The following is a 20,596-nucleotide window of genomic DNA, read 5'->3' on the forward strand; positions in this document are numbered from 1 at the left end:
ACCAGTCGCCAGCTGAATTTAGCTCCATTCACCACCACTCTCCGGCCCTCCAGACAGCTCCTTACCCAGCAAAGATATTACAAATAAAATTACAATTGTGGTGTTAACAAAAAAAATCATAGTCACACAACTGTGCTACTTGCCTCCATGAAATTGGGAATAAGATGCACTTATCCTGATAATCAACAAGTATATCTACCTCTTACTTCACACTTGAAAATTACATGCTTGTATGTAACTTGGAAGTAAAGGGAAGACAGCTGTCAAGAAAAAATCTCAAATACTAGCGCAGAAACTTTAAGCAGAAAGCTTAAAGCTTTCTGCTTAAAGCTTTCTGCTTAAAGACTTTTTGCAAGGACTATAATTTCTATCAATTCTGATAGATTTTTCTGTTATCAGTTAGACTCCATTGCAGTTCAATGACTCCAGCTGCCTCTCAAATTGCTAACACTGCCGTGCCAGTCAACTGAGTCAGGTGCCGCATTCAGCCACCATCATGCTGAATGAGTCAACTCCCCACACACCACCGTAATTCAGAACTGGTGCACCACTGATTGCACTAAAAGCAGCAGCTGAATGGGACAAGAACCTGCTTTTCAAAATTTGAAGCCTCTGCACAGATGAGCAGTCTGGAATTCTGTGAAAACATAAGCAGATTTGCTGCTTAAACGAACAGGGCTAAGACTCAATTTATATTGACTAAAAAATTACCACTTGAATTCGTTTAGTATATAGTTACTAATGTTAATGTCAATGCTTATGCCAATTCCTTAAGACTTCAAATAGAAGGAAGGAATAGCCAAAGCAATAGAGTACTCAAAGCCAGGTAACATTAAGAAATTCAAACCTGAATTTAGAAACTTTGTTAGGTTCTTTCTCTACTTTCTTCCACCAAATCTTTAAAAGGTAACACACTCAAAACTTGTGCTGTTCTCTTAGTGCTACAGCACAAGTGTGGCTAAGAAAACTCAGTGTTCAATGCCTGTTGTTAATTTAGCAAGTCATCAACAAACACATACTTTTACATACGATGACTTGCAGAACTTTGTTCTAAAGTAAAATTCAGGTGCAGATATGTTGAGTTCTAAGAGAATTCCATGTGCTAAGGGAAAATTTTTAGTGCTCAGTTTCTTTTTTTTTATAAATCAGGGGAGGAAGCAGATCTAGAGAACAGCATATTCATACATTCAAACTCACATACAAAAAGTACAGGAACTATAGGGAAGCAAGGAGAGCAGAAACAGGGGAAAAGGAAGAGCACTACATTGCACGCTGCCAAAGGACTGTCCCTGAAAAACTAATCTGCCACACAGAAGCTCAGAAATAGTTAAGCTAGCAGAACATGCTGGCCATGTCTTCAGTACCAGGGGACTTTGCAGGGCGATGCTATGCTGCTGCCCATACCAAGTCTATGCCTGCCAGAAACTTCCCATATGTCAGAGTAATTACACTCCATAGTTTATGCAGAGTGGCTGCTTAGATAGTCCACTAAGAAAACGGGAATTCTCATCAATGTGCCAGCAGCATATGAATCAACTAGTTAGCAGTGCTCTGCTTTTTGCTGTTGTTTCTGCATATCTCTTTGAATAAGTATTATTTCCTCCAGATACACTTGAGTATTCTGACTCCATTTCACGTGACTCATGCTACATTTATGGCAATTTAATTATCAGTTGCAACTTACCATCCTAGAAATAAAGAATTCAAGCAGCAAACTGTAACAAGCCAAGGGAAGAGCTGACATAGATGTTTCAACATAAAATGCTCTTCCAAGTTAAAAAATATCAGTTGAAACATATACAATCTCTGCCATAGCCAGAGAAGGCGGACATAAAGAAGACATCAGCACACTGAAAGCAATACATTCTGATTCCTACCTCTAATCTGTGTTGGAATTAGTTCATTTAAGGAGCAAAACTGTGTAACGTTATAATGTGATGGAAAGTACAGGAATAACAGCAGGATGGCAAAGTTTTTGGTACAACAAATGAGGACAAGCACAGCTAAACAGCAGCCACGATTAGAAAAATGATGGAAAAGAGCTGCTTACCTTTAGAAGGACTTAGGTAGGCAGGGATCTCCAACAAGTATCCTCACTTCCAGTGCCAACCCTTAAATGAGGCGTGGCAAGGACTGGATTCTGGCTCCACCTCTTCCGGTCATTCAGGTACATTGCATGCACCTGAGCTCCTGGCCCTGCCTTCCCACCAGGTGCTCCATCACTGCTTCAAGTTGTCACTTACCATTTCTGCTACTCTCTGAAAACAAGTGTGACTTCAAGAAAAAATTCAAAGCTTTTTCCTTGCTTCTACACACTACCCACATCCTCACTCATTCCAAATTATCGAATGCTGAGGAACACCTGCAGCTGTTCATCCTGGCGCCTCCGTCTTGCAAATATCATCACTCACAGAACACAGGTTTGTCAACCAAACTGCAAGTACTGAGGTGCTATTTCCTGCTCCTTTTGGAGCCTGCAATACTTTTACCAGTATGGGTAAAGATAAAGTCCAAATACTACCCACATTCACTTCAAGAGCATTATCTTCACAACAGACTGTGCATAGAAGCATTGAGCACAGCAGGCAAACTAATGGTCATCGCCTACCCACGGGTGTTTGCCACTGTTTGGAATGAATGTAATGCTCACCCCTAGGCTTCTGATCAGTTAAATTATCAGTTCATTTGCAAGCCAGAAAACACAACGTGGCACAGAACTCCAAGTTGGTACTTCTGCTTTCTTTGCTGCCCTTGTAAAAGCTACAAGACGCAATCAGCATTTCAGGCTCTGCACAGCTGGTACAGTCAGCAGCAGTTAATTATTGTTTATAAAATGCAGAACTGTGTGTTCCTGCAGCTACAAGTTACATCACTCTTTGGCTGCGCCCGTTACTTATCAAGGCAACAAATAAAGCAAACACCCAAAATCACACCGTGATGGTTTACACGGGCTCGTAAGGGGTCAGGGAGCGATGAGGAGGAGCAAAGGACACAAGAAGCAGTTGCCGTCACCTTACCTCTGGGAACCTTCTGCTTCAGCCTTCCCACCTGAGCAGCGACCAGCACGAAGCTTGGGAGAGCACACATGCTTAGCAGGCAGATGGCTGCGAAAGCCCAAAATAATAAAAACAATAATAATAAAAAGAACATGAAAGGCCTCAACACAGCGAGCGCGCCCGTACCCCGCCGCCCCCTACAGCTCCAAGTTGCACCACCGCTCTCGGGCGCCCCCTTGGCTGCTCAGAGGAGGGCCGGGCCGGCGCGAGGCTGGTGGCCGTTGGGCGGCGCGGGGCAGTTAGGCGGCACGCGCCTTTCCCGCCGAGCCTTCCAGAAGCCGCCGCCGCCTCAGCGCAGCCCCGCGCGCGCGGCGATGTTTGTCACGAAAGGAACCGCGGCCGTGCGGGCCCGTGGGTTTCCAAAGAGCGGCCCCAAAACTGAGCGCAGGGCGGTTCGGCTGTGAATCCTTTCGCCTATCGCTAACGGTGCTGCTTTGCTGCTTGCAGAGCAGTCGGGGAGTAAGGTGCTGCTGCTCTCGTGTGCTAGGACTTGCATCTGTGGCACAGGTTTACTCAAGACGATAAACAGCATTTGTAATTATCGAATGCCTTAATCGGTTTTGGTTTGGCATTTAATCAGCGACAAAAGCTATTTATTACCACATAAACTCCGCAGCAAACGTTATCCTTTAATTAATCTCTGCAGATGACGAAGGCTGGTGATGCAGCCTGTTCCTCACACCGCACTGTTAAGCTCAGGAGCATTTCTTGCTGTTTTCTCTTTCGTTTTGTTTTTAGGCAGTTGTCAGCTGGCCCAGTAAAACGCCCTAGGGCAGGGAGCAGGGACTGAGCAGCACGGGATTATTCACAGCTGAGAAACGGGAGATGAGTGAAAGTTAAACCCTAAATTTGGCTGCTATGGAAATGGAAAGGGCTATCAGGGCAGCGTGTGGCTGTGGCACTGACCCATGCTGCAGACTCGTTAAAAGATGGGAGGCAGCTGCTAATTAGTTATTTGAGGCTGAGGACACAATAACACCAGTAGATCTCTCCAACGAAGGATTCTGCTGAATGTTTGCTCTTGTGTTGTGACTTTGTATGTTGGCATTTACAGAAGTTCAAAGGAGCTGAGAAGCACCAAGGTCTCTCTATGACTGTAACAATTCCATACCTTACAGTATTCACTGGAATGTTTTGTAGTATAGATAGAAGTTTTCTTACACTGCTGGCACAGACTTCTGCTGTTTCCTCATAGTCCAACCCATTCCTCTGCCAGAATCTGACATCAATTTTAAAATTAAGCAAAGAAGAAACAAAATATTAGACCTTGAGTTCTCAACATTTTCTTTGGGATTTTGAGAACTAGAAGCATATCTGGAAAAGTGAATACCTTGTATAAACCTGAAGATGTTATTGGAGAGCATTTTGGGGGGTGGTGGGTCAAGGAAGAAATCTCCTATACATTTGGGAGTTGGCAGAAATGAGTTCTACCTTATTGTTTCCCATGGATGACTGATAAAAATTCTTGTGGAATTACTTGTTTGGAAATGCGATATCAAGGAAGAAGTTACTTTTGTATACTTAGCCAGCTTAGTAGCAAAAAGCTGTTATAATCACGTAATCAGACAGATCTCTGCAGACCTACAGCAAATGTTTCATCAAATGTGAATTCTATTTTAGGAGGCATCTACCAGCACAGGGCACAGACTTTGTAAGTAAGGTTGTATAAATGTGATAGAATACACAAAATACTGGAAGGGAGTTGTGTCTAAAACTTGCTGTAACAAACTTCCCAATCAGCAAAAAGATTCAAAAGTAAATCCTGAAAACAAACAAGCAAAACAAACCTTGCCGTGTTTGGGAAATGGGAAAAGAAAAAGAGAAAAGTAGAGAAAGATACTGTCCCTTATGTCTTTACTTCTAATTTCTCCTTGTTTGAGGAAACCTCGACCTTGTGCTAATGGAAGGACCCATCTGCTAGGGAATTTACATCTCCTGTGGCAGGTGTTAATTGTGGTGCGACTAAAGAGCAGTTCCACTGCAGTGCCTCTTTCTCTCTGCGTTGGTAAGTGGTAGCACAGTAAGGACTCAAATTATAACATGTTATGTTTTCAGAGATGTGTTGAAAATGCCAACCCAATAATTACATTTTCTAAAGTAGTCCATGTGTGCTGTGTTACTGCTGGAGGCATTCCACATTTACTAAATGATGGGTTCCTGCAGTCTGACTTTCTGACATAAGTAGGAAAAAAATGAAGTAGTGGATTCTGTTAAAATAAAACTTTGGAAGCTAGACAGGCTGAAATTGTGCCTCCCAGGAGGAGGAGGAGTGCTGAGGTGATACAGTGATTGGTGGTACAGTTTTCAGCCTTCTGTAATGAGTAATGGAAAGTAGGAAAACCAATACAGGGCTTGGGAAAAGCAGGTCTCTGCAAGGATGAGTCCTGTGATTGTTCAGTTTCTTTGTTCACCGGAACAAGTATAGAGGTAGTTTTACTCAAAACAATAGTGCCCTGCTGTATGTCATCCACAGCTTATTAAAAAGGAAAAGAAGAATAAAAAACTTGACATGAGATTTCAGAATTCATTGGGAGTTAAGGCAGGTAACCAAGTTACTCAGTTCTAATTCATTATACAGGTTGGTCTGTCACCAAGCACGACTTGTTTTCTAGACATGTAATAGTAATGTTCTTGTATGCCTCTTAGCTTTTCCCTTCTGCATAGTTCGGTACTTCGTCTCACTTGAGCAAAAGCTGAATTAAAAAAGAAGTGCTACTGTTATAATATGAACTGTAATATGTAACAATGCATATAATAATATATACAGTAATTACCTACAGCTTCTTTAAAAATCTATTCTTGATTTTCTAGTGGGTACAGAAACAATACAAACAGAAAGGTTATTGTTATCCCCAAATTACATCACTTGATTCTGTCAGGCTTCTTTTCAGTCTAAATGGAGAATATCCCTATTATTTCACAAGCATGACGGCATCCTGCCTAGTGGGTTGAAGAAATGATAATGCATTCTTATGGCCATTTGTCCTACTAGATAGCAGCCTTATTAGCTCTTTTTCTAAGAATAAAGCCAATGAAGAATTGTAAATGCAGGAGTTGGAGATGCATCCTTTAGATTTTGATTCATCAACTGCACTACTAAGAAAAGTCTGTTGTCATTTTTCAGATGGAGTGGTTGGATCAGAGCAACTTGAAGAACAGGAGCAATCCAGCAGTGACCTCATCATATGTATACCTTAGGACTTGGGCAGATAAAACGAAGCACAGAGATACTTGAGCAGTCTCCCCAGACCAGCCTCACTATAAAACCTCGTGCGAGCAGCAAACTGAAGGTAAAGTCTCTTCCCGAGTACTACCAGCAGGGGGGATTTTCTCCAGCAGCTCTAGTAACAGCAGTATGATGAAGAGGCAGACAAAGGCGATACTGTTATTCATGCTTTATTTGGTACAAACAATGCATTTTAATCTGCCTGCCAGAAATCAAGCCCGATTGAGTCATAACTGTTGTGAGCTTGGATGCCTGAATTGTTCCTCATGTCTGAGCTAGCCTTTTCTTCCTGTTTCTGCCAATCTGATTTGCAATCCAAAGGGATTTGTAGTGTTAACATAAGTACATTGAATAGGTTTTGACTAATTCAGTCTCGGTTGAAAATGAGTGTGTATGTAATGGGATATTTCTGAGAAGAACCCTCTTGTATTGTGCACTTCTGAGTACGAGGTTTGTTTGAATGCTGCCATAGTCTTAATTGAACATCATAGCCGTGTCTTTGAAGCAGTGATCTAATAAAATCTAATGCTGAGGATAGGGAGCCAGTTACATGTGAAACAAGCACAATCTCTCAAACTGGCCCAGTCACTCCAACAAGGATCAGGCTTTCAACCTCAGATTTTTAAACAGTAGGAAAGAACCAATATTTTAAAGTCCTTGTTGTTGTCAAATGTCAGAATTAATAGACAGCAATAAATGTTTTCTACAGTGGAAACAGAAGTAGGAGCTGATTGTGCTGAGTTAGCTTGTAACAATGACCTGTATGGTCTTTTATTTTCAGTCCTTTCATTCCTCTTATGTGTTATGTTCGGTTTGCCTAATTAGACTGAAAGCACTTCAGGGTAGGATCTGTGTCTGTGTTCTATGTCATTCCAAGTCAACAGAACTCTGCTTTGTACCGAGGTCTTTATACAATGATAAAACAGAACTATTTTCAAGAACAATTAGTGACACAAGCTTTGAGTGGGAAGTCATAGCCTGGCCTGAGAAGGAGGAATTCTTACTGCTCTTCCCTATCTGCTAATTAATATTTTCTTAAAAATGAAGAAACTAAAGTTTTTGCAAATGTTATAAATATTCAAAACGTTTGTGTGGTTCAGGCAGACTGAAGCACATAGGTAGCGAGCAGTTCAGTTACATCTATTTGAAAATCAGATCAGCTTTCTGAATACCTACGCACTTCAACAGAACCATAGGAGTTGGTACACACTAGGTTAGTGGTTCTTTGACCTCGCTATGCCAGAGCAAACCATCGGCCCCAGTTTGGCAATGACTTCAGTGTGTGTATAATTTTAAGCACATAAGTAATTCCAGCCAGTCAGGCAGGCTTGTATTTAAGTGTATTGCTGACTAGGGGATTTCTGGCTCCTATAGCTGTTCAGATCGTGGCTCCCAGAAGTCTTTCACCAAATTTAACAGCATTTCTTCTTTATTCCCTTGTGGTAGAAAGGTGGTAGCCTACTTTGCTGTATAATCACAGGCAGAAAATCTGCTTCAGCTGTGGGAATCTATCACTTATGCACTGCATAGATAATTTGATGGGGATAAACACCCTAGAGGTAACTAAGAGGCTAAGCAGTGTATACTGCTAAAGCTGAAACACAGGTCAACATAGCTAGTTGGCAGAGAGTTTACACAAGCTTTTCTAAATTTGGGTGCATTTTTCCACAAGGTTCAGAAGCAGACAGAGCTCAAAGTGGGCAATGCAAAGATGTGTTAGAAGTTGAAGGGTCCTTTCCAACCCAAAGCATTCTATAATTCTAAATGGAATTGCTTTTGCATGTGGATTGGGAAAAAGATATGTGCTCCCCTAAGAATTAATACGGTAAATAGAGCTACATCAGCTCCATTATAAATAAGAGATAAATAGAGCCCAGGACTGCAAAGGAGAACGTACAGCAGCTTAACTCTTCAGGGAAAGGAAGGACTGTTTGGGACAATGGTAGGTAGGGAAATGTATTTGTGTCTTTGGGTTCTTTGTCTTGAATTTTTAAAAATCTGTCCTTTGCTATACTGCACACTAACCTAGCTGAGTGAGGGAGTTTCTCCCTTCCTCTGAGCAGTGATGCATCAGATCATTTATTTTTAATCACTTGTGTAGGAAATGTCTACAAGCCATCTTCCACCCCGTCCTTGACTGTGGAAGAATCAGCCTATAATAGGGAGAAATTACTGCATTCTGGTGCAGGCCCTCTCTTGTATTTTAATGACATCTACCCCTTGAAGAACAGATTGTCCAGCTTGGCCCAGGTCACAGTGGAAGAATGGCAAAACTAACAATAAGCTTGCTATTCCTAAGAAGCTGTGCTTTCACTGTTTACCTAACAAAAGTGCATTATGCAAACTTACTTGCATTTTCATTAAATATATATTTCATTCCTTCTTGTTTTAAAACGTGCTTTGCCCATACCATTGAGGTTCTGGGACAAGAGCCCACTTTTACAACAACCCTGTGCAGTGCTAGGTTTTCCAAGCCACAGACCCTGCGTGCTTCTGGAAAGAAAGAAATTACATAAAATTATTTCTTGTCTTCTGGGACTTCTAATTTACTCCAGCATCATCCTTCTATGAGGCAAGTTGTTCCACAATTGACAAAACAGAATTTCTTTCACATCTTGCTTAAGAATTTGAGATTGGTAACTCTTTGAAGTGGGACATAGAATTACAAGGGTCACTGGCAGATCTGTGCAGGCAACTCTACGTGTGTAAAGAATCGCATGGGCCTTTCTGTTTTCTGTAACTATAGAAGGCATCTTCAAATCAGTGGTGATCTGCCTAGATAAGCTCCTTATAACCTCAGGCATCACCCTCCTGCTACATGCTAGCCAGCTTTGTCACTCTTTCCTAGCTCTAGGCCATATTTTCAGCACTTCCTTCAGGAAGCAGGAAAAGCCATGCACAGCTGAGGAACATTGTCAGCTGCTGTTGGTCTTCTCTGTTAGAAAATCCGCAGCTGCTCCCAGATGCAGCCCACACATCTCTTGCAAAACAGCAAGAAGTGGGATGCACTTTATGGCAGGTTTTCATGGCTCCTGTAGGAGAAATGGGAGCATGTAGCTCTGGGTTTCACCGGGCAGTGCAGCCTGATACTGCCCTCTTTCTCTGCTCAGCTGTGCAGTCCTGCAGTTAAGCCTTCTGTTCACTCTTTAGAGTTAGATCAGGGTGATCTGAATGGAGGGGTGAAAGAGTCTGGGGCATGGCTGAGACACTGCTCATGGGGAGAGGTTGGACTGACAGGTGACACCAGTTGCCTTCTGATACCTCAGAAAGGATATCATGTTCTTCAGATCCAGAAAGAAATAGCGTCTTTGCTGGTTGCCTTGTCTCACTGCCAGGATGAATCTATAACTAGTGAATGGCTTAGTAATAGGAGTTGCAGAAGGGCCCCAGGAGTCCAAGCAGGTGGTACAGCTAGTGATGACAGGCTCAGTCTGCGAGAACAGCATGTGTGCTGGAGATAGCCAGGGAGAACTCCTTTTAGCAGGAGCTGGGCAGGCTCGCTGTCACATGGCACTGGCTCAGCAGTACAGCCTGAGCTCAGGGACAAAGTCTTCTGAACTTGCAAATTGAAGCTGACTGTACAGCATATTGACTACCTTTCCTGGATGTCTTCTCACAGCTGCTTCCCACCAAATGGGAGAACAAAACCCTCCAGACTTCTTAATCCGACAATGCCTTTGAGATTGGCACAAAAACTGGGCATAGATTGTTTGAATACTTGATACAAAATGCTCTCTTCTTGCTAATGCTATTTCTGTTACACTCTTCCTTCAGAGTGTGATTTAAGAGGACTCTATGATAGAAAGGCACTGCCACTTGCTGACTCTGCAGTAGCTTCTGTGGCATTATGAATGCAGCTTAATTCCCCCGTGAAAAGATCCGACACAACCAATCCCCATGAACTCTTCACTCTTGACAGGAGCACAAGTAGAGAGGTTGATTCATAGTAGTCAAGAAATTGGGATTAAAAGCGGACAGGCTTAGCCCAAACTGTTTTGCTTAGCAGCTTATAATATACAACTTAATTACTAGAGAACATCATTTCTGCAAGTGAAAGCAGTTTCCAGAGCAGAGAAGCTGCTATAAATACAGTTCTAAATTCTACTTAAATACAGGAGTTGAAACACTATGCAAAAGAGCAAAAGTGCTGTCTTGTTTTTGGCAACACTTCTCAATAGTAAGGCCATTGTCACCCACCTGATCTCATGTGTCATCCAGAAATATGAAATGAGGATCAAGACAGAAGGTATTTTCTCTTAAATCCTCTTTCTTCAGCAATGGCATCTTTGGTTTAGGGCATATGAAAAGATGTTTCTAGAAACAGTCCTATTTTATATCTTAGATACTGTGTTAACAGAAGGCAAAACTGCAGGAAACTCATCTTTCCCCTTGCTCTTAACTCTTTATACTGCATACATGCTGTACAGTGGAGCTCAGGCTCATAGTATGGTTGTGAATGGGGGGTGGTGTTTGTTTTTTGTCATTCTGGCTACTTGGTCTATATTAAACTTTTTTTCATAATAGTAATTGAAATAGTATGACTGATGGAATTTTAGCACTGGATTTTCTTGGGTTTTTCCAAACGTTACATTCCTGTCAGTGTTTAAAAAGCATTTGAACAATACACTTACTGAAGTTCTTGAAATTATGGTTAGCCCTGAAGTGGTTGGGCAACAGGACTCACTGATCTTTGTAGGTCCCTTCCAAATGAACTGTTTCCATTCAGCTGACTGATGACTGGGAAAATGTGTCCTAACACAGCAACTGTGGACTTTCACTTTTTTTTTTAATCAGAGAGAGCAAGACTGCTAAAAGTTTGTCATTTCTACATTGTATGTGCTGTGGGGATTACTGCTTTCATTGCACAACTACAAAGTAATGGTCATTCTCTGCCTACAAACTGTTAACAGGAAAATACTACAACGTTCCAGCTCTGGATTTGCTTTTTTATCCTTTTTTGGTTTGTGCATGTGGTTTGAGTTATCATTTGTTTCATATTTTATCTCACTGTGTGAGATTTCTTCAGCATTTTGAGGCCTTACTGTCGTTTTCCTGTGTAGCAGATCTTTTTCCAGTGCTTTTTGGAGGGTTTTGTTTCTGCTCTGGTCAACCAATGGTACTTATCATCTTTGAATAAAAGAGCACAATACACAGGTTTTAGCAGATAAAAAAATCTACGAGAAGTGAAAAAAAAGTCAAGGTCACAAAGCTGAATCTGTGGAATTATGTAGCATTAAGAAGTTGAATGTCACTGTGGCCAATTTTTTAGACTGTGGGCACCAGGGTGTAATGCACGCCCCTGAGTTTTAGGCACCTGTACAGTAAATGTGGTGTAGAATTACCCAAAGTAGCTCAAGCAGTAGAAGAAAGATGCTTTAGCACTGGCTAGTCTGGTTACTTTTCAGTGTAAAATATCAGAGTTTTGTGCTCTTGACTGACTCACACTGCTTGAGACTGGAGAAGGGCTCGCTTTCTGCTGTTGCATCCAACCAAGAATGTTTGTATTCAAACCAAGGCTCTCTGGGCTGAGAGGGTGAAGCTGCAGAAATAAGTCAGTAATTGAAAGATTCAGGTGCTTGTGGGGGTCTGAGGGTCTCTTGGTTCTGTTTTCAGCCCTATTTCTGACTTACATAATATCTGTTACAATGGCTGCTAAACGCTTCTACTTATTTCTGCCAGACTGATTTTTTTTTCTAGATAAAATGTTGATTAAAATGGAGAAAAACTGGAGTGCTTAGCCTTTTCCCATTCCTCCTCACCTCAGCTTTGCTAGTATGCAACTGCAGGTCATTAGGTGCAATGAAGTAAGTGAACCGGCTGGTAGAAGTTGATGTAGGCATTTTCTAAGCTAGAACATGTTTAGATAGACTGTAACATGAATTATCAAGAATAATATAGTTACTTGTTTTAAAATCCATTTCCCTGGGAGAATGTACAGCAGGTCTCTCTGTGTGCTCATGCTGCTTAGATATTGTTTGTTTGGATCACAAGGAAAGCAGCTTACGGCTTCTAAGAGCTAAGCTTTACCTTTTCTACAGGTCTGTGCTTTTGGTTTGCTGCCTTGATTAAGAAAAGCTTTGCTGGTTTAGCTTAGAAGGGTACCTAACCAGGCTTAGTACACAAGCTTCAGTAGTCATACAGGTAGTCGCTTCAGTTTAAACCTAACAAGAATAACACATACAAACAAGAAGCAGGAGGGGTCATGCAGTTTTCTATACTTTTGAAGTCCATTGATTTAAATTAGTGAGAGCATTTTTATTATGAGCATTGCATTGTCTGAGTCAAATGCTATCAATTGAAGAAGGAAAACTGACGGTATTAGTACCTCACCAGCAGCATGGCATGTCCTATTAGTAATGCAGTAGTGAAGGACTGGGAATTAAATTTCCAGAGAGGCTGCTGCAATTCTTCCAGCAACTTTTTCTGTAGTAGAGAATGGGAATAAAACTAAATTTGGTTTTGTCCAGAAGAATTTGAAGTGCGCTGCTTACATGGGAACTTATAGCTAGAGGCTGCAACACAGCAGCTTAACACACATTAACTGGAAGCTATTTGTAAGAGCTTCCTTCTCAAATTTAACTCTGAAGTAACCAGAAATCTGTAAGTTTTCATACATTTATTTACTAGAATTCCTATTACAGATCGCTGCCTTCTAAAACACTTTTGGAAGAGCAGTCGGCAGACTGTTCTCCTTAGAGCTGTACTCATTCACTACCTGTTTCAAAACAAGTCAGTGCCTGAACATTATTTGCTCTCTAGCATCCGAGCTTTCTGCTTTCATGTATGTGAGTTACTGCGCGTGGTAATGTTAGGATAAAACAACATAATGCAAAGTCGGAAGGCTCTGCATGCTAAGGGAGTGTGCACAACACTTGTTTGGCGAACACAGCCTCATAAGCTTCTCATATACTTTCCAAATGGGCACTTAATTTATAGCATTGGAGTCAGTCTATAATTTCTACTGCAGATCATTCCAGCAGGGCTGCTGAGCTGTTTTTGTGCAGACACGAAAAAAGCAGTGATATAAAACATGCATAATTCGTGTGGTGTCTCCTCTGACCCCAACATAGCAGAAGTCACAGTTTTTTCATGGAAGCATTCTGTGTTGTTCCAAACAGCCATGTTGCTGAGTCGACTGTCTCCTATTCTTAGCATAGAAACCATTAGCAACTAATATTGCAGTGCTTCTTTCTCAGTTTTTTTTAATCAATCGGTCCAACGTTTAGCTTGCAGCCATCATTAAACTGCCAATTAGAAAGCACTATGTAAGGTAGGTGGCAACTATTAAATTCAGAAAAGGTAATTGAAAAGGCACTCAATACTGTTGTAAGTGGACCATGTAATCACAAAGTAATTGGGAAGTGTGCATGTGTAAGTGTATGTGGGAAGTGAGTACTGTGTGTATGCGCTGAGCCTTATCTGGTATAAAGTTGTACAATAGGTAGAGGATTTGGTGTTTGAGTTTTTTTGTAGCTTGTTTGCATTCCCATAATACATACCCCAAGATTTCCTTAGCGTGTGCAAAGGATGACAAGTGTCAGTACTTCATACAACTATATTTAATAAGTTATTACAGAAAAAAATAAAGTCCAAACTACAAAGTTTAAGCAGTTGTAAGCAATAGCAGCATTAAGCTCCATGTTTAGTCACAGTACTGCAGTTCCATACAAGCATTAGTCCAAGCCAGAAAGGAAGAAGCCTTGTTAGAATTACGAGCAAAACAATCTAAGAGAACATGTAATAAAAGATACAGTACATTTAAAATTAGTTGAAAAACAAGTACAGAGATCTTAGCTGTGAATGCGCTAAAAGTTATGTCCATTACTTTGACAGTAAAAGTACAAATATCTAATACTTTATACCCCAACAGAACTACATCCAGGAAAAAAAATAATAAAAGGAATTAAACAAAATGACCTCTTATTAGCACCCTCGTTTTTTACTTACTGCTAAACTTTTTCTCATTTATATTTGAGTGTACCAGAATTATGTGAGCAATGTGATTTCTGACCAGCTACCCATTTGGGGTACAGACAGTAGTGTCACTAACATGAATATAAAATACTCTGTGGTATGACTGAACACTATAGCAGCAGAGATAAGAAGTTTGTTTAAAAAAGAAAAAGAGAGATAAAAGGAAAGGAAGGGAAAGAAAAAGGGTTTAGCTGACATCATACAAACTAGCGTAAAAGCAACTACATACAAGCCAGATTAAACGAAAGAGATATTTCTACATATCTGTGACTAACCTTTCACTCATACCTTGCAAGTAGAGATGTCACAATACTGAAATATTAACATGGGAGCTTTTCCCAGTTAAGCGCCATTCTTTTTTTTTCTTTTTTTTTTTTTTTTTTTTAAAACTACTCTAACAGTGAAATCAGCAAAGTTATTTGCTAACTGCATATTTGCAATACAATTTGTTTTAGCCCATGCCTTGCTAGCAGGCTATAAAATACAAGCATGTAGGCAGAAGTATAAGCATAAACTTTGTACCACTTAGCAGGAATTATTTATTCCCTCTTCATTCCTTAATCTCCTTTGTTTTCAATTTGCGTACATTCCAACCAGTAGTACCTAATTTGAGTCTAAATTTTACTTCACTATTTGATCTAGTCTATACATTACTTACAGAACTGAACACACAGAGGATACACGATAGACTGACTCCGGACAGCTTCTTTCCACAAGTTATGGATGAGCCACTCTAACACTGGCGTAAGTTAGTCTAAAAGGCCATCAATAACTCGTTGAAGTAGTTGTTTTGTCCAGAGAATGTCACTGTATGCCCTGTTTACGCAACACCAGTTTCAGTCTGGATTGGTTTAGGTGACAGAACAGTCACTGGCATCGGGAAGGGGTTTCTCCTGGCTGCATAGGAAAACAAAGGTGATGTAAATGGAGGTGAAGTGACGGGTGTTTTGATGTGGCATTTGGTATTGCCAATACGAAAGAAAAAAAAGGACGAAGACACAGGAGAGTCAGAGAAGAACAGAGAAAGACAAAGAAGCTGAACTAATGTTCAGACATGGTGGCAATATGGGTTACTGCATTGCTACCAGGAAATGGGCGTACGTTATTCTGCATTAACTAGGCAGCTACCAGCACTGTGTGGTAACTTCATTAGAAAATGATGTGGGTACCTACGGTCTGCTCCATGCTGCCACTGATAAATGTATGCAAGAAGGAAGTTGTGCAGGAAAGGGTCATTTTAGTTCATAAATAAATAAATAACAGGGTGGCAAAAATACAATGAAGGATATATATTTTAGGAGATTCGGCCTAAGGCTATCGAAAGAGTTTTGAAAAGTTAATGACAAGAAAAGTAATGGAGCATTATGCTGAATGGGCAGGGTCAAAAACCCATCATTTCAATAGATTTAGTTAACTGTAACGGCAGTCGGATTGAATCAACACTGGTGGTGTATAAATCTAGACAGCGAACTGGTACTGTGACATCCCTATTATCTCCCTAAATCATTTTGATAAAGGAAAAGGCTTTTCAAAATATCACATTTTTTCTGCTTCATTCTGTCATTTTATTGCCCAATTCTTTGTTACAATTTTCCAATCGCTTTACATAACCAACCGTTTCATCATTGCCACACTATTGTAAACCACATCAGCAAGTTAATACATAAAGCTTTGCATTTCAAAAAACTAGACACTTTAGTAACAATATTACAAAGATTTTAGCTTCAAAAATAACTGAAAATGAAAAAAATAAACTTTTAAAGAATTAGCATCATAAAATTAATTTATTCCAAGTAAAAATACAAAATAATATTAATGACATTGACCAGATATGAAAGTCTCTCCCAGAAACAACTATATTAATGGTTGAGAAAGCACTCCTTAAAGAAAATACGAAATAAAAATGAAAAATATGTAAATATGTTTAATTTTTTTCTTAGCAAAAAATCTTTCTAAAAATAACAATGAAAATTTGTCTCAGTACAAAGGCTACATTACTATTGAAAAAATACCAGCATGAAGAAAAGGTACATATTTGACAGTAGAAAAATGATTTTAGTGAATCACAATGTCTAAAGTCTGCAATGAAAATAAATCTGCAATAAAGATTTATGCCTTTTTTCTTTTCATTTTTCTTTTTTTTTTTTTTATACAAACAGTACAAACAGTATTGCACATAACAACAAATAGTCGAGGTTAGGTTAGCCTTCAAAAAATCAACTAGTTCAAGTCTCACATCAGAAAAGGCCACAATAGGACCTGTTGTACCCAGGGGCTTCTTAGTCAAGTTGCAGTTCAGAACTCCTTATTTTAAAAAATAACTTTTTTTTTTGAAGGACCCTCTTTTAATAATAACATATTAACAACTCAGGGGCACATTCATTTACAAAACAAAAGGGAGCATGTTATAATTTAATAAACTAAAAAAAGTTCTCTTTAAAAAAATACAAACAGAAGAACTCTCACAATTCTGGTCAGTCGTGCATAATCACACTTGATTATAAATATACAAATTAAGGGAAAATATTTTTTCCACCTTCTATTCACAACTTTCAGCACCAAATGGAGTTTGTTTACAGCTGTTTTTCACGATAATTTTGTTTTTTAGTTTTAACCCAACGTTACGCTGTATTGTACATCTTCCAGCTTCTCTCTTTCTCTCACTCTTTCTCTCTTTCTCTCTCTCTCACACTCTCTGGGGGTATGTTTGTACATGAAAGAGGGGTATTTCTTCAAAAGGGTTTACTTCGTTCACATAATTAGGTAGATTTCTGTAGGTTAGCTATGATCTTTAATATTACAGTTATAAAGCTCTAACTTCTTCATTTTCAAAAAAACTCAAATAAGCATGAAAAAAATAAAGTTACCCATCTGTTAAATCATTTTTCTTGCAGAATTAAATTAATATATATTTTTCTGAATAAACTTACTTAGAAAATATCATTTTCTTTCCTATATTTCAAAATTGAGGTATTGCAAAAGATCATGTCAGTCAGAAAGCATGCCTTTTTCTTTAAAAAAAATCATCAGCCGACTGTTGAAAACTGTCTAGATACAAAAAGTAGTGCATAACAAAATGTCTTGTACAGATGAAAAAACAGAAAAGACACCTGGGCTGGGAAAAGCAATATCACAAAAATGCCCAGAAGTAACCTCAAAAGGGATAATTATAATTAGCATTTTAAACCAGTAAAAAACTATTTTTTCTTTTTTTTTTTCTTCAAAAACAGAAAAGTTCCTTTCAAAGCCAATACTCGCAACTAAACACTGGGAAAAACAGCTTACTAAATTAGACACAAACGAGGACATCACGACAAACAAAACCCAGAACATTTACATCTACTATGCGGTGTCATATCCAGTCAGATTGTCCCCAGAACTGCAAAAACAAAGGAAAAAAAAAAAAAAGAAAAAAATAGTGTACACATTCTCACAATCGTTAGTATACCAAGTGTGTTTATATTTATATGCTATCTGCAGCCCCATAGTTCATGCTAAAAAAATGTCCACTGTGTTAGCAGGTCTTAATTGTGTTCAAGCTTCACAGGATACATCCAGGGATTAGAGAGATAACGCCACATCCACAGAGCAGACATCTCATGTTACTTTTATATGCAGACATTTCTTTAGCACCACTTCTTTTTCTAACTTTCTTAAATGTGCCTAGTTCATTAGGTTGACAGACTATCTAGTTGGTAGTGTATGTATGCTAGTATGAGCTCTTTGGTTTTCTGGACAAAGTCTGCAACTACGTAACTGGTGCAAGCGTTAGGAGAGAGATTGTAAGTAAGAGCTCATTTCTGTTTATGTACCTGTTATGAACTGTCAAGAGTGTGTTAATGTCGGATACAGAGGCTTTAACAGTTAAGTTTGATCACAGTACTAGACATAATCACCTTACTATATAAAATAAATTGCACGATATATAACAGAGCACCGCAAAGTACTTCATCTACCATCCACAAATTTGTTTTATGAATATCCTACAGCTAGTTTTTATATCTGTTGTAGTATAGGTCATTCTGTAATGGGCTGATCCTAATTTCAGAAGCATTACATTTTACTGAGGCATGCCTTCCTCCAGTCAGTAATCAGTTTTTTTTTCTTTGTTACTCAATATTTTGTCACCTAAGTAGACTCGTAATTTGTGCATTGTGGGCAGGTTTTATATTAGACATATATAAAATTTATTGCATGCAGCAACCTGATTAAGTAAACATGCAGTCAAAAAATATTGACCTTCCTTGGAAGCTTTTCTGTATGCTATACTGATCTCCTTTCAGCAGCCATCACTATTTTAATCACATATTCATTTTTTAATTGATACCCTAGCCTGAATAGAGTATTCTGGTATTAGTAATACCATTTTAATAGCAGCAAAAGCTATTGCAGCATACATTTACATAACACTAAGAGACCTAACAAAAAAAAAAAAAAAGAAAAAAAAAAAAAAAAAAAAAAAAAGAAAGAAAAACCCTTAGCAAAACAAAAGAAAAAAAAAAGTCTGATCCAGCTTATGAGGTATCATCCTTACAAGTCAAAAATGGAGAGCAACTAAAGGCTTATTTTCTTTAAGGGTTATTACTACGCTAAATGACCCAAACTAACAATTGCTGAATATCTGATAAGTTTTTGCTACATCTGCCACCTACTTGTGAATATTACCTTTGGTAAGTCATCTGCTAGGGGCAAGTCTAAATTTCTGAAAATAAGTGCATGCTCCAGTTTAAAAATAAAAATAACTATAATTATAATAAAAAAATCTTCATCACGTACACATCAACCCAGTGAAGGCTGATGAGAATGGCAGTCTACATAATGTCACTAGTGACAAGTCTTGTGTAGGAAATTAAGGTACCAAGCAGATGTTTGTGTGAATCAAAGTGCAAAATCAGTACAGTTACACTCTGCCGGTTTGTATCATACTGGACACTGAGTTCAGTAATGTGACTGTAAATAATAATAATAGTAATAAAAAGACCCATATCTTCATTAAAGTCGAGGACGAATGCACAAATTTCCAGAACACTAAGCCCTGAGGCAGCGCTCTCTTTTTCCCTCGATTTTATCTACTCCAGTACTTGTTGCTGGGGGAGGCCTGGGGTTCAGCTCCAGCGGAACGGCACGTGGCGGGGTCGGTCACCTCCCTCCTTTACCAGTGGTTTGTGGAACTCTCGCCCAGCACGAGAGTGTATGCTTGCCCAGCAGTATTCACAGTAATACTGCAAACAGGTAACATTGGCACAAAAGAACGGAGCAAATTTTCCACCACAGCGAGTGCCTTGGCATTCATCACACATCTGATCATCCAGCACATATGGCTTCACTTCCACCTGCATCAAGAGACAGAAAGAACTGTAAGTCGATTACGCAGTTTTGCTAAGTGTGAATAGAAGAACAATATCTTAGTTCTTTTGACTCTGTTGAAGGTTTCCAACTGATGCTGGATTAACCCAAAGGGCTCGGCAGTTAGATTTTCATACCAACCAGATTACTTGATGGAAAATCTCAAGGATAGCTATTCAACATTTCTTAGAACAGTACTAAGATCAAAGTATGGCAAAAATAGTGCCACCGAGGAATTTGCAGCTAGGAAGCTTCCAGCTGTGGGAATACAGTTGTTACGAGGGCAGAGCAAGTGGCACGTATGAAGGAAACTGACTGATAAAAACAAACCTGTATTTCTAAACTTCAGAGTTGAGAGTCTGATGAGCTTCAGAGGTTTTGGGGTTTTTTTTTGGTGTTGGTTGTTTTTTGTGAACTGCAAAAATGCAGGACCAAGCTAACAGATGAAGAAATGATTCACATTAAACAAAATTAAATGCATTAGCATTAAATACTCTGCTTTATGCTTGCAAAAATCACTGTCTAACTTCTGCATTTAGCTCTAGACATGTGGTAAGATTTCAAAGTTGTTGTAACTGGTCTTGCAATCAATTACAAATAGGCTGGAGCAGTGGACTGTTGTCCTAGTCTCAGTTGTAAACATCCAAGGGCAGGCATGTTGTTGTTGTCTTATAAAGCACCTGTGCCAACCACAGCAGCATTCAGTGCGTGGCCAGGCACCGCCATAACGCTGCTACAGGAGCTGACAGCATGCGAGTTCTCTCCTGTTTCTGTTCCTCTGAATAATGGCAAATTTAAATGTTATTTAAATTCAAATAACATTTCTACTGACTGTTTATTTCTTCTGGAGAAGTCAGTAGTTTGTGCATGTGTAATTCTTATGTCTCTGTGATGCTATTTATAAAGTGTTTAAGTTCAGTTAGCTACATTTAAAAAAAGACTTAGAAAAAGATGAGATATGTGTACTTAGTAAATAATTTTGCTGTAACAAAGT

General features: G+C 39.3%; 1 protein-coding gene across 5 annotated transcripts in view; it reads right to left on the reverse strand.

Annotated features, from left to right (window-relative positions):
• Positions 1-17,138: 17,138 nt before the first annotated feature.
• Positions 17,139-20,596, reverse strand: part of CPEB3 (cytoplasmic polyadenylation element binding protein 3) — an 84,441-nt gene continuing 80,983 nt past the window's right edge. For all 5 annotated transcript variants that reach the window (XM_042817923.1, XM_042817924.1, XM_042817925.1 and 2 more), the window contains exon 10: positions 17,139-19,589. In XM_042817923.1, the coding sequence (XP_042673857.1) occupies positions 19,362-19,589 (228 nt within the window). In that variant the 3' untranslated portion in view covers positions 17,139-19,361. The remainder of the gene's footprint in view (positions 19,590-20,596) is intronic.

The sequence above is a fragment of the Centrocercus urophasianus genome, unplaced genomic scaffold (genome assembly GCF_019232065.1).
Source record: "Centrocercus urophasianus isolate 14NV4802_14NV808 unplaced genomic scaffold, USGS_Curo_1.0 seq_17, whole genome shotgun sequence".
NCBI classification, from domain to species: Eukaryota; Metazoa; Chordata; class Aves; order Galliformes; family Phasianidae; genus Centrocercus; species Centrocercus urophasianus.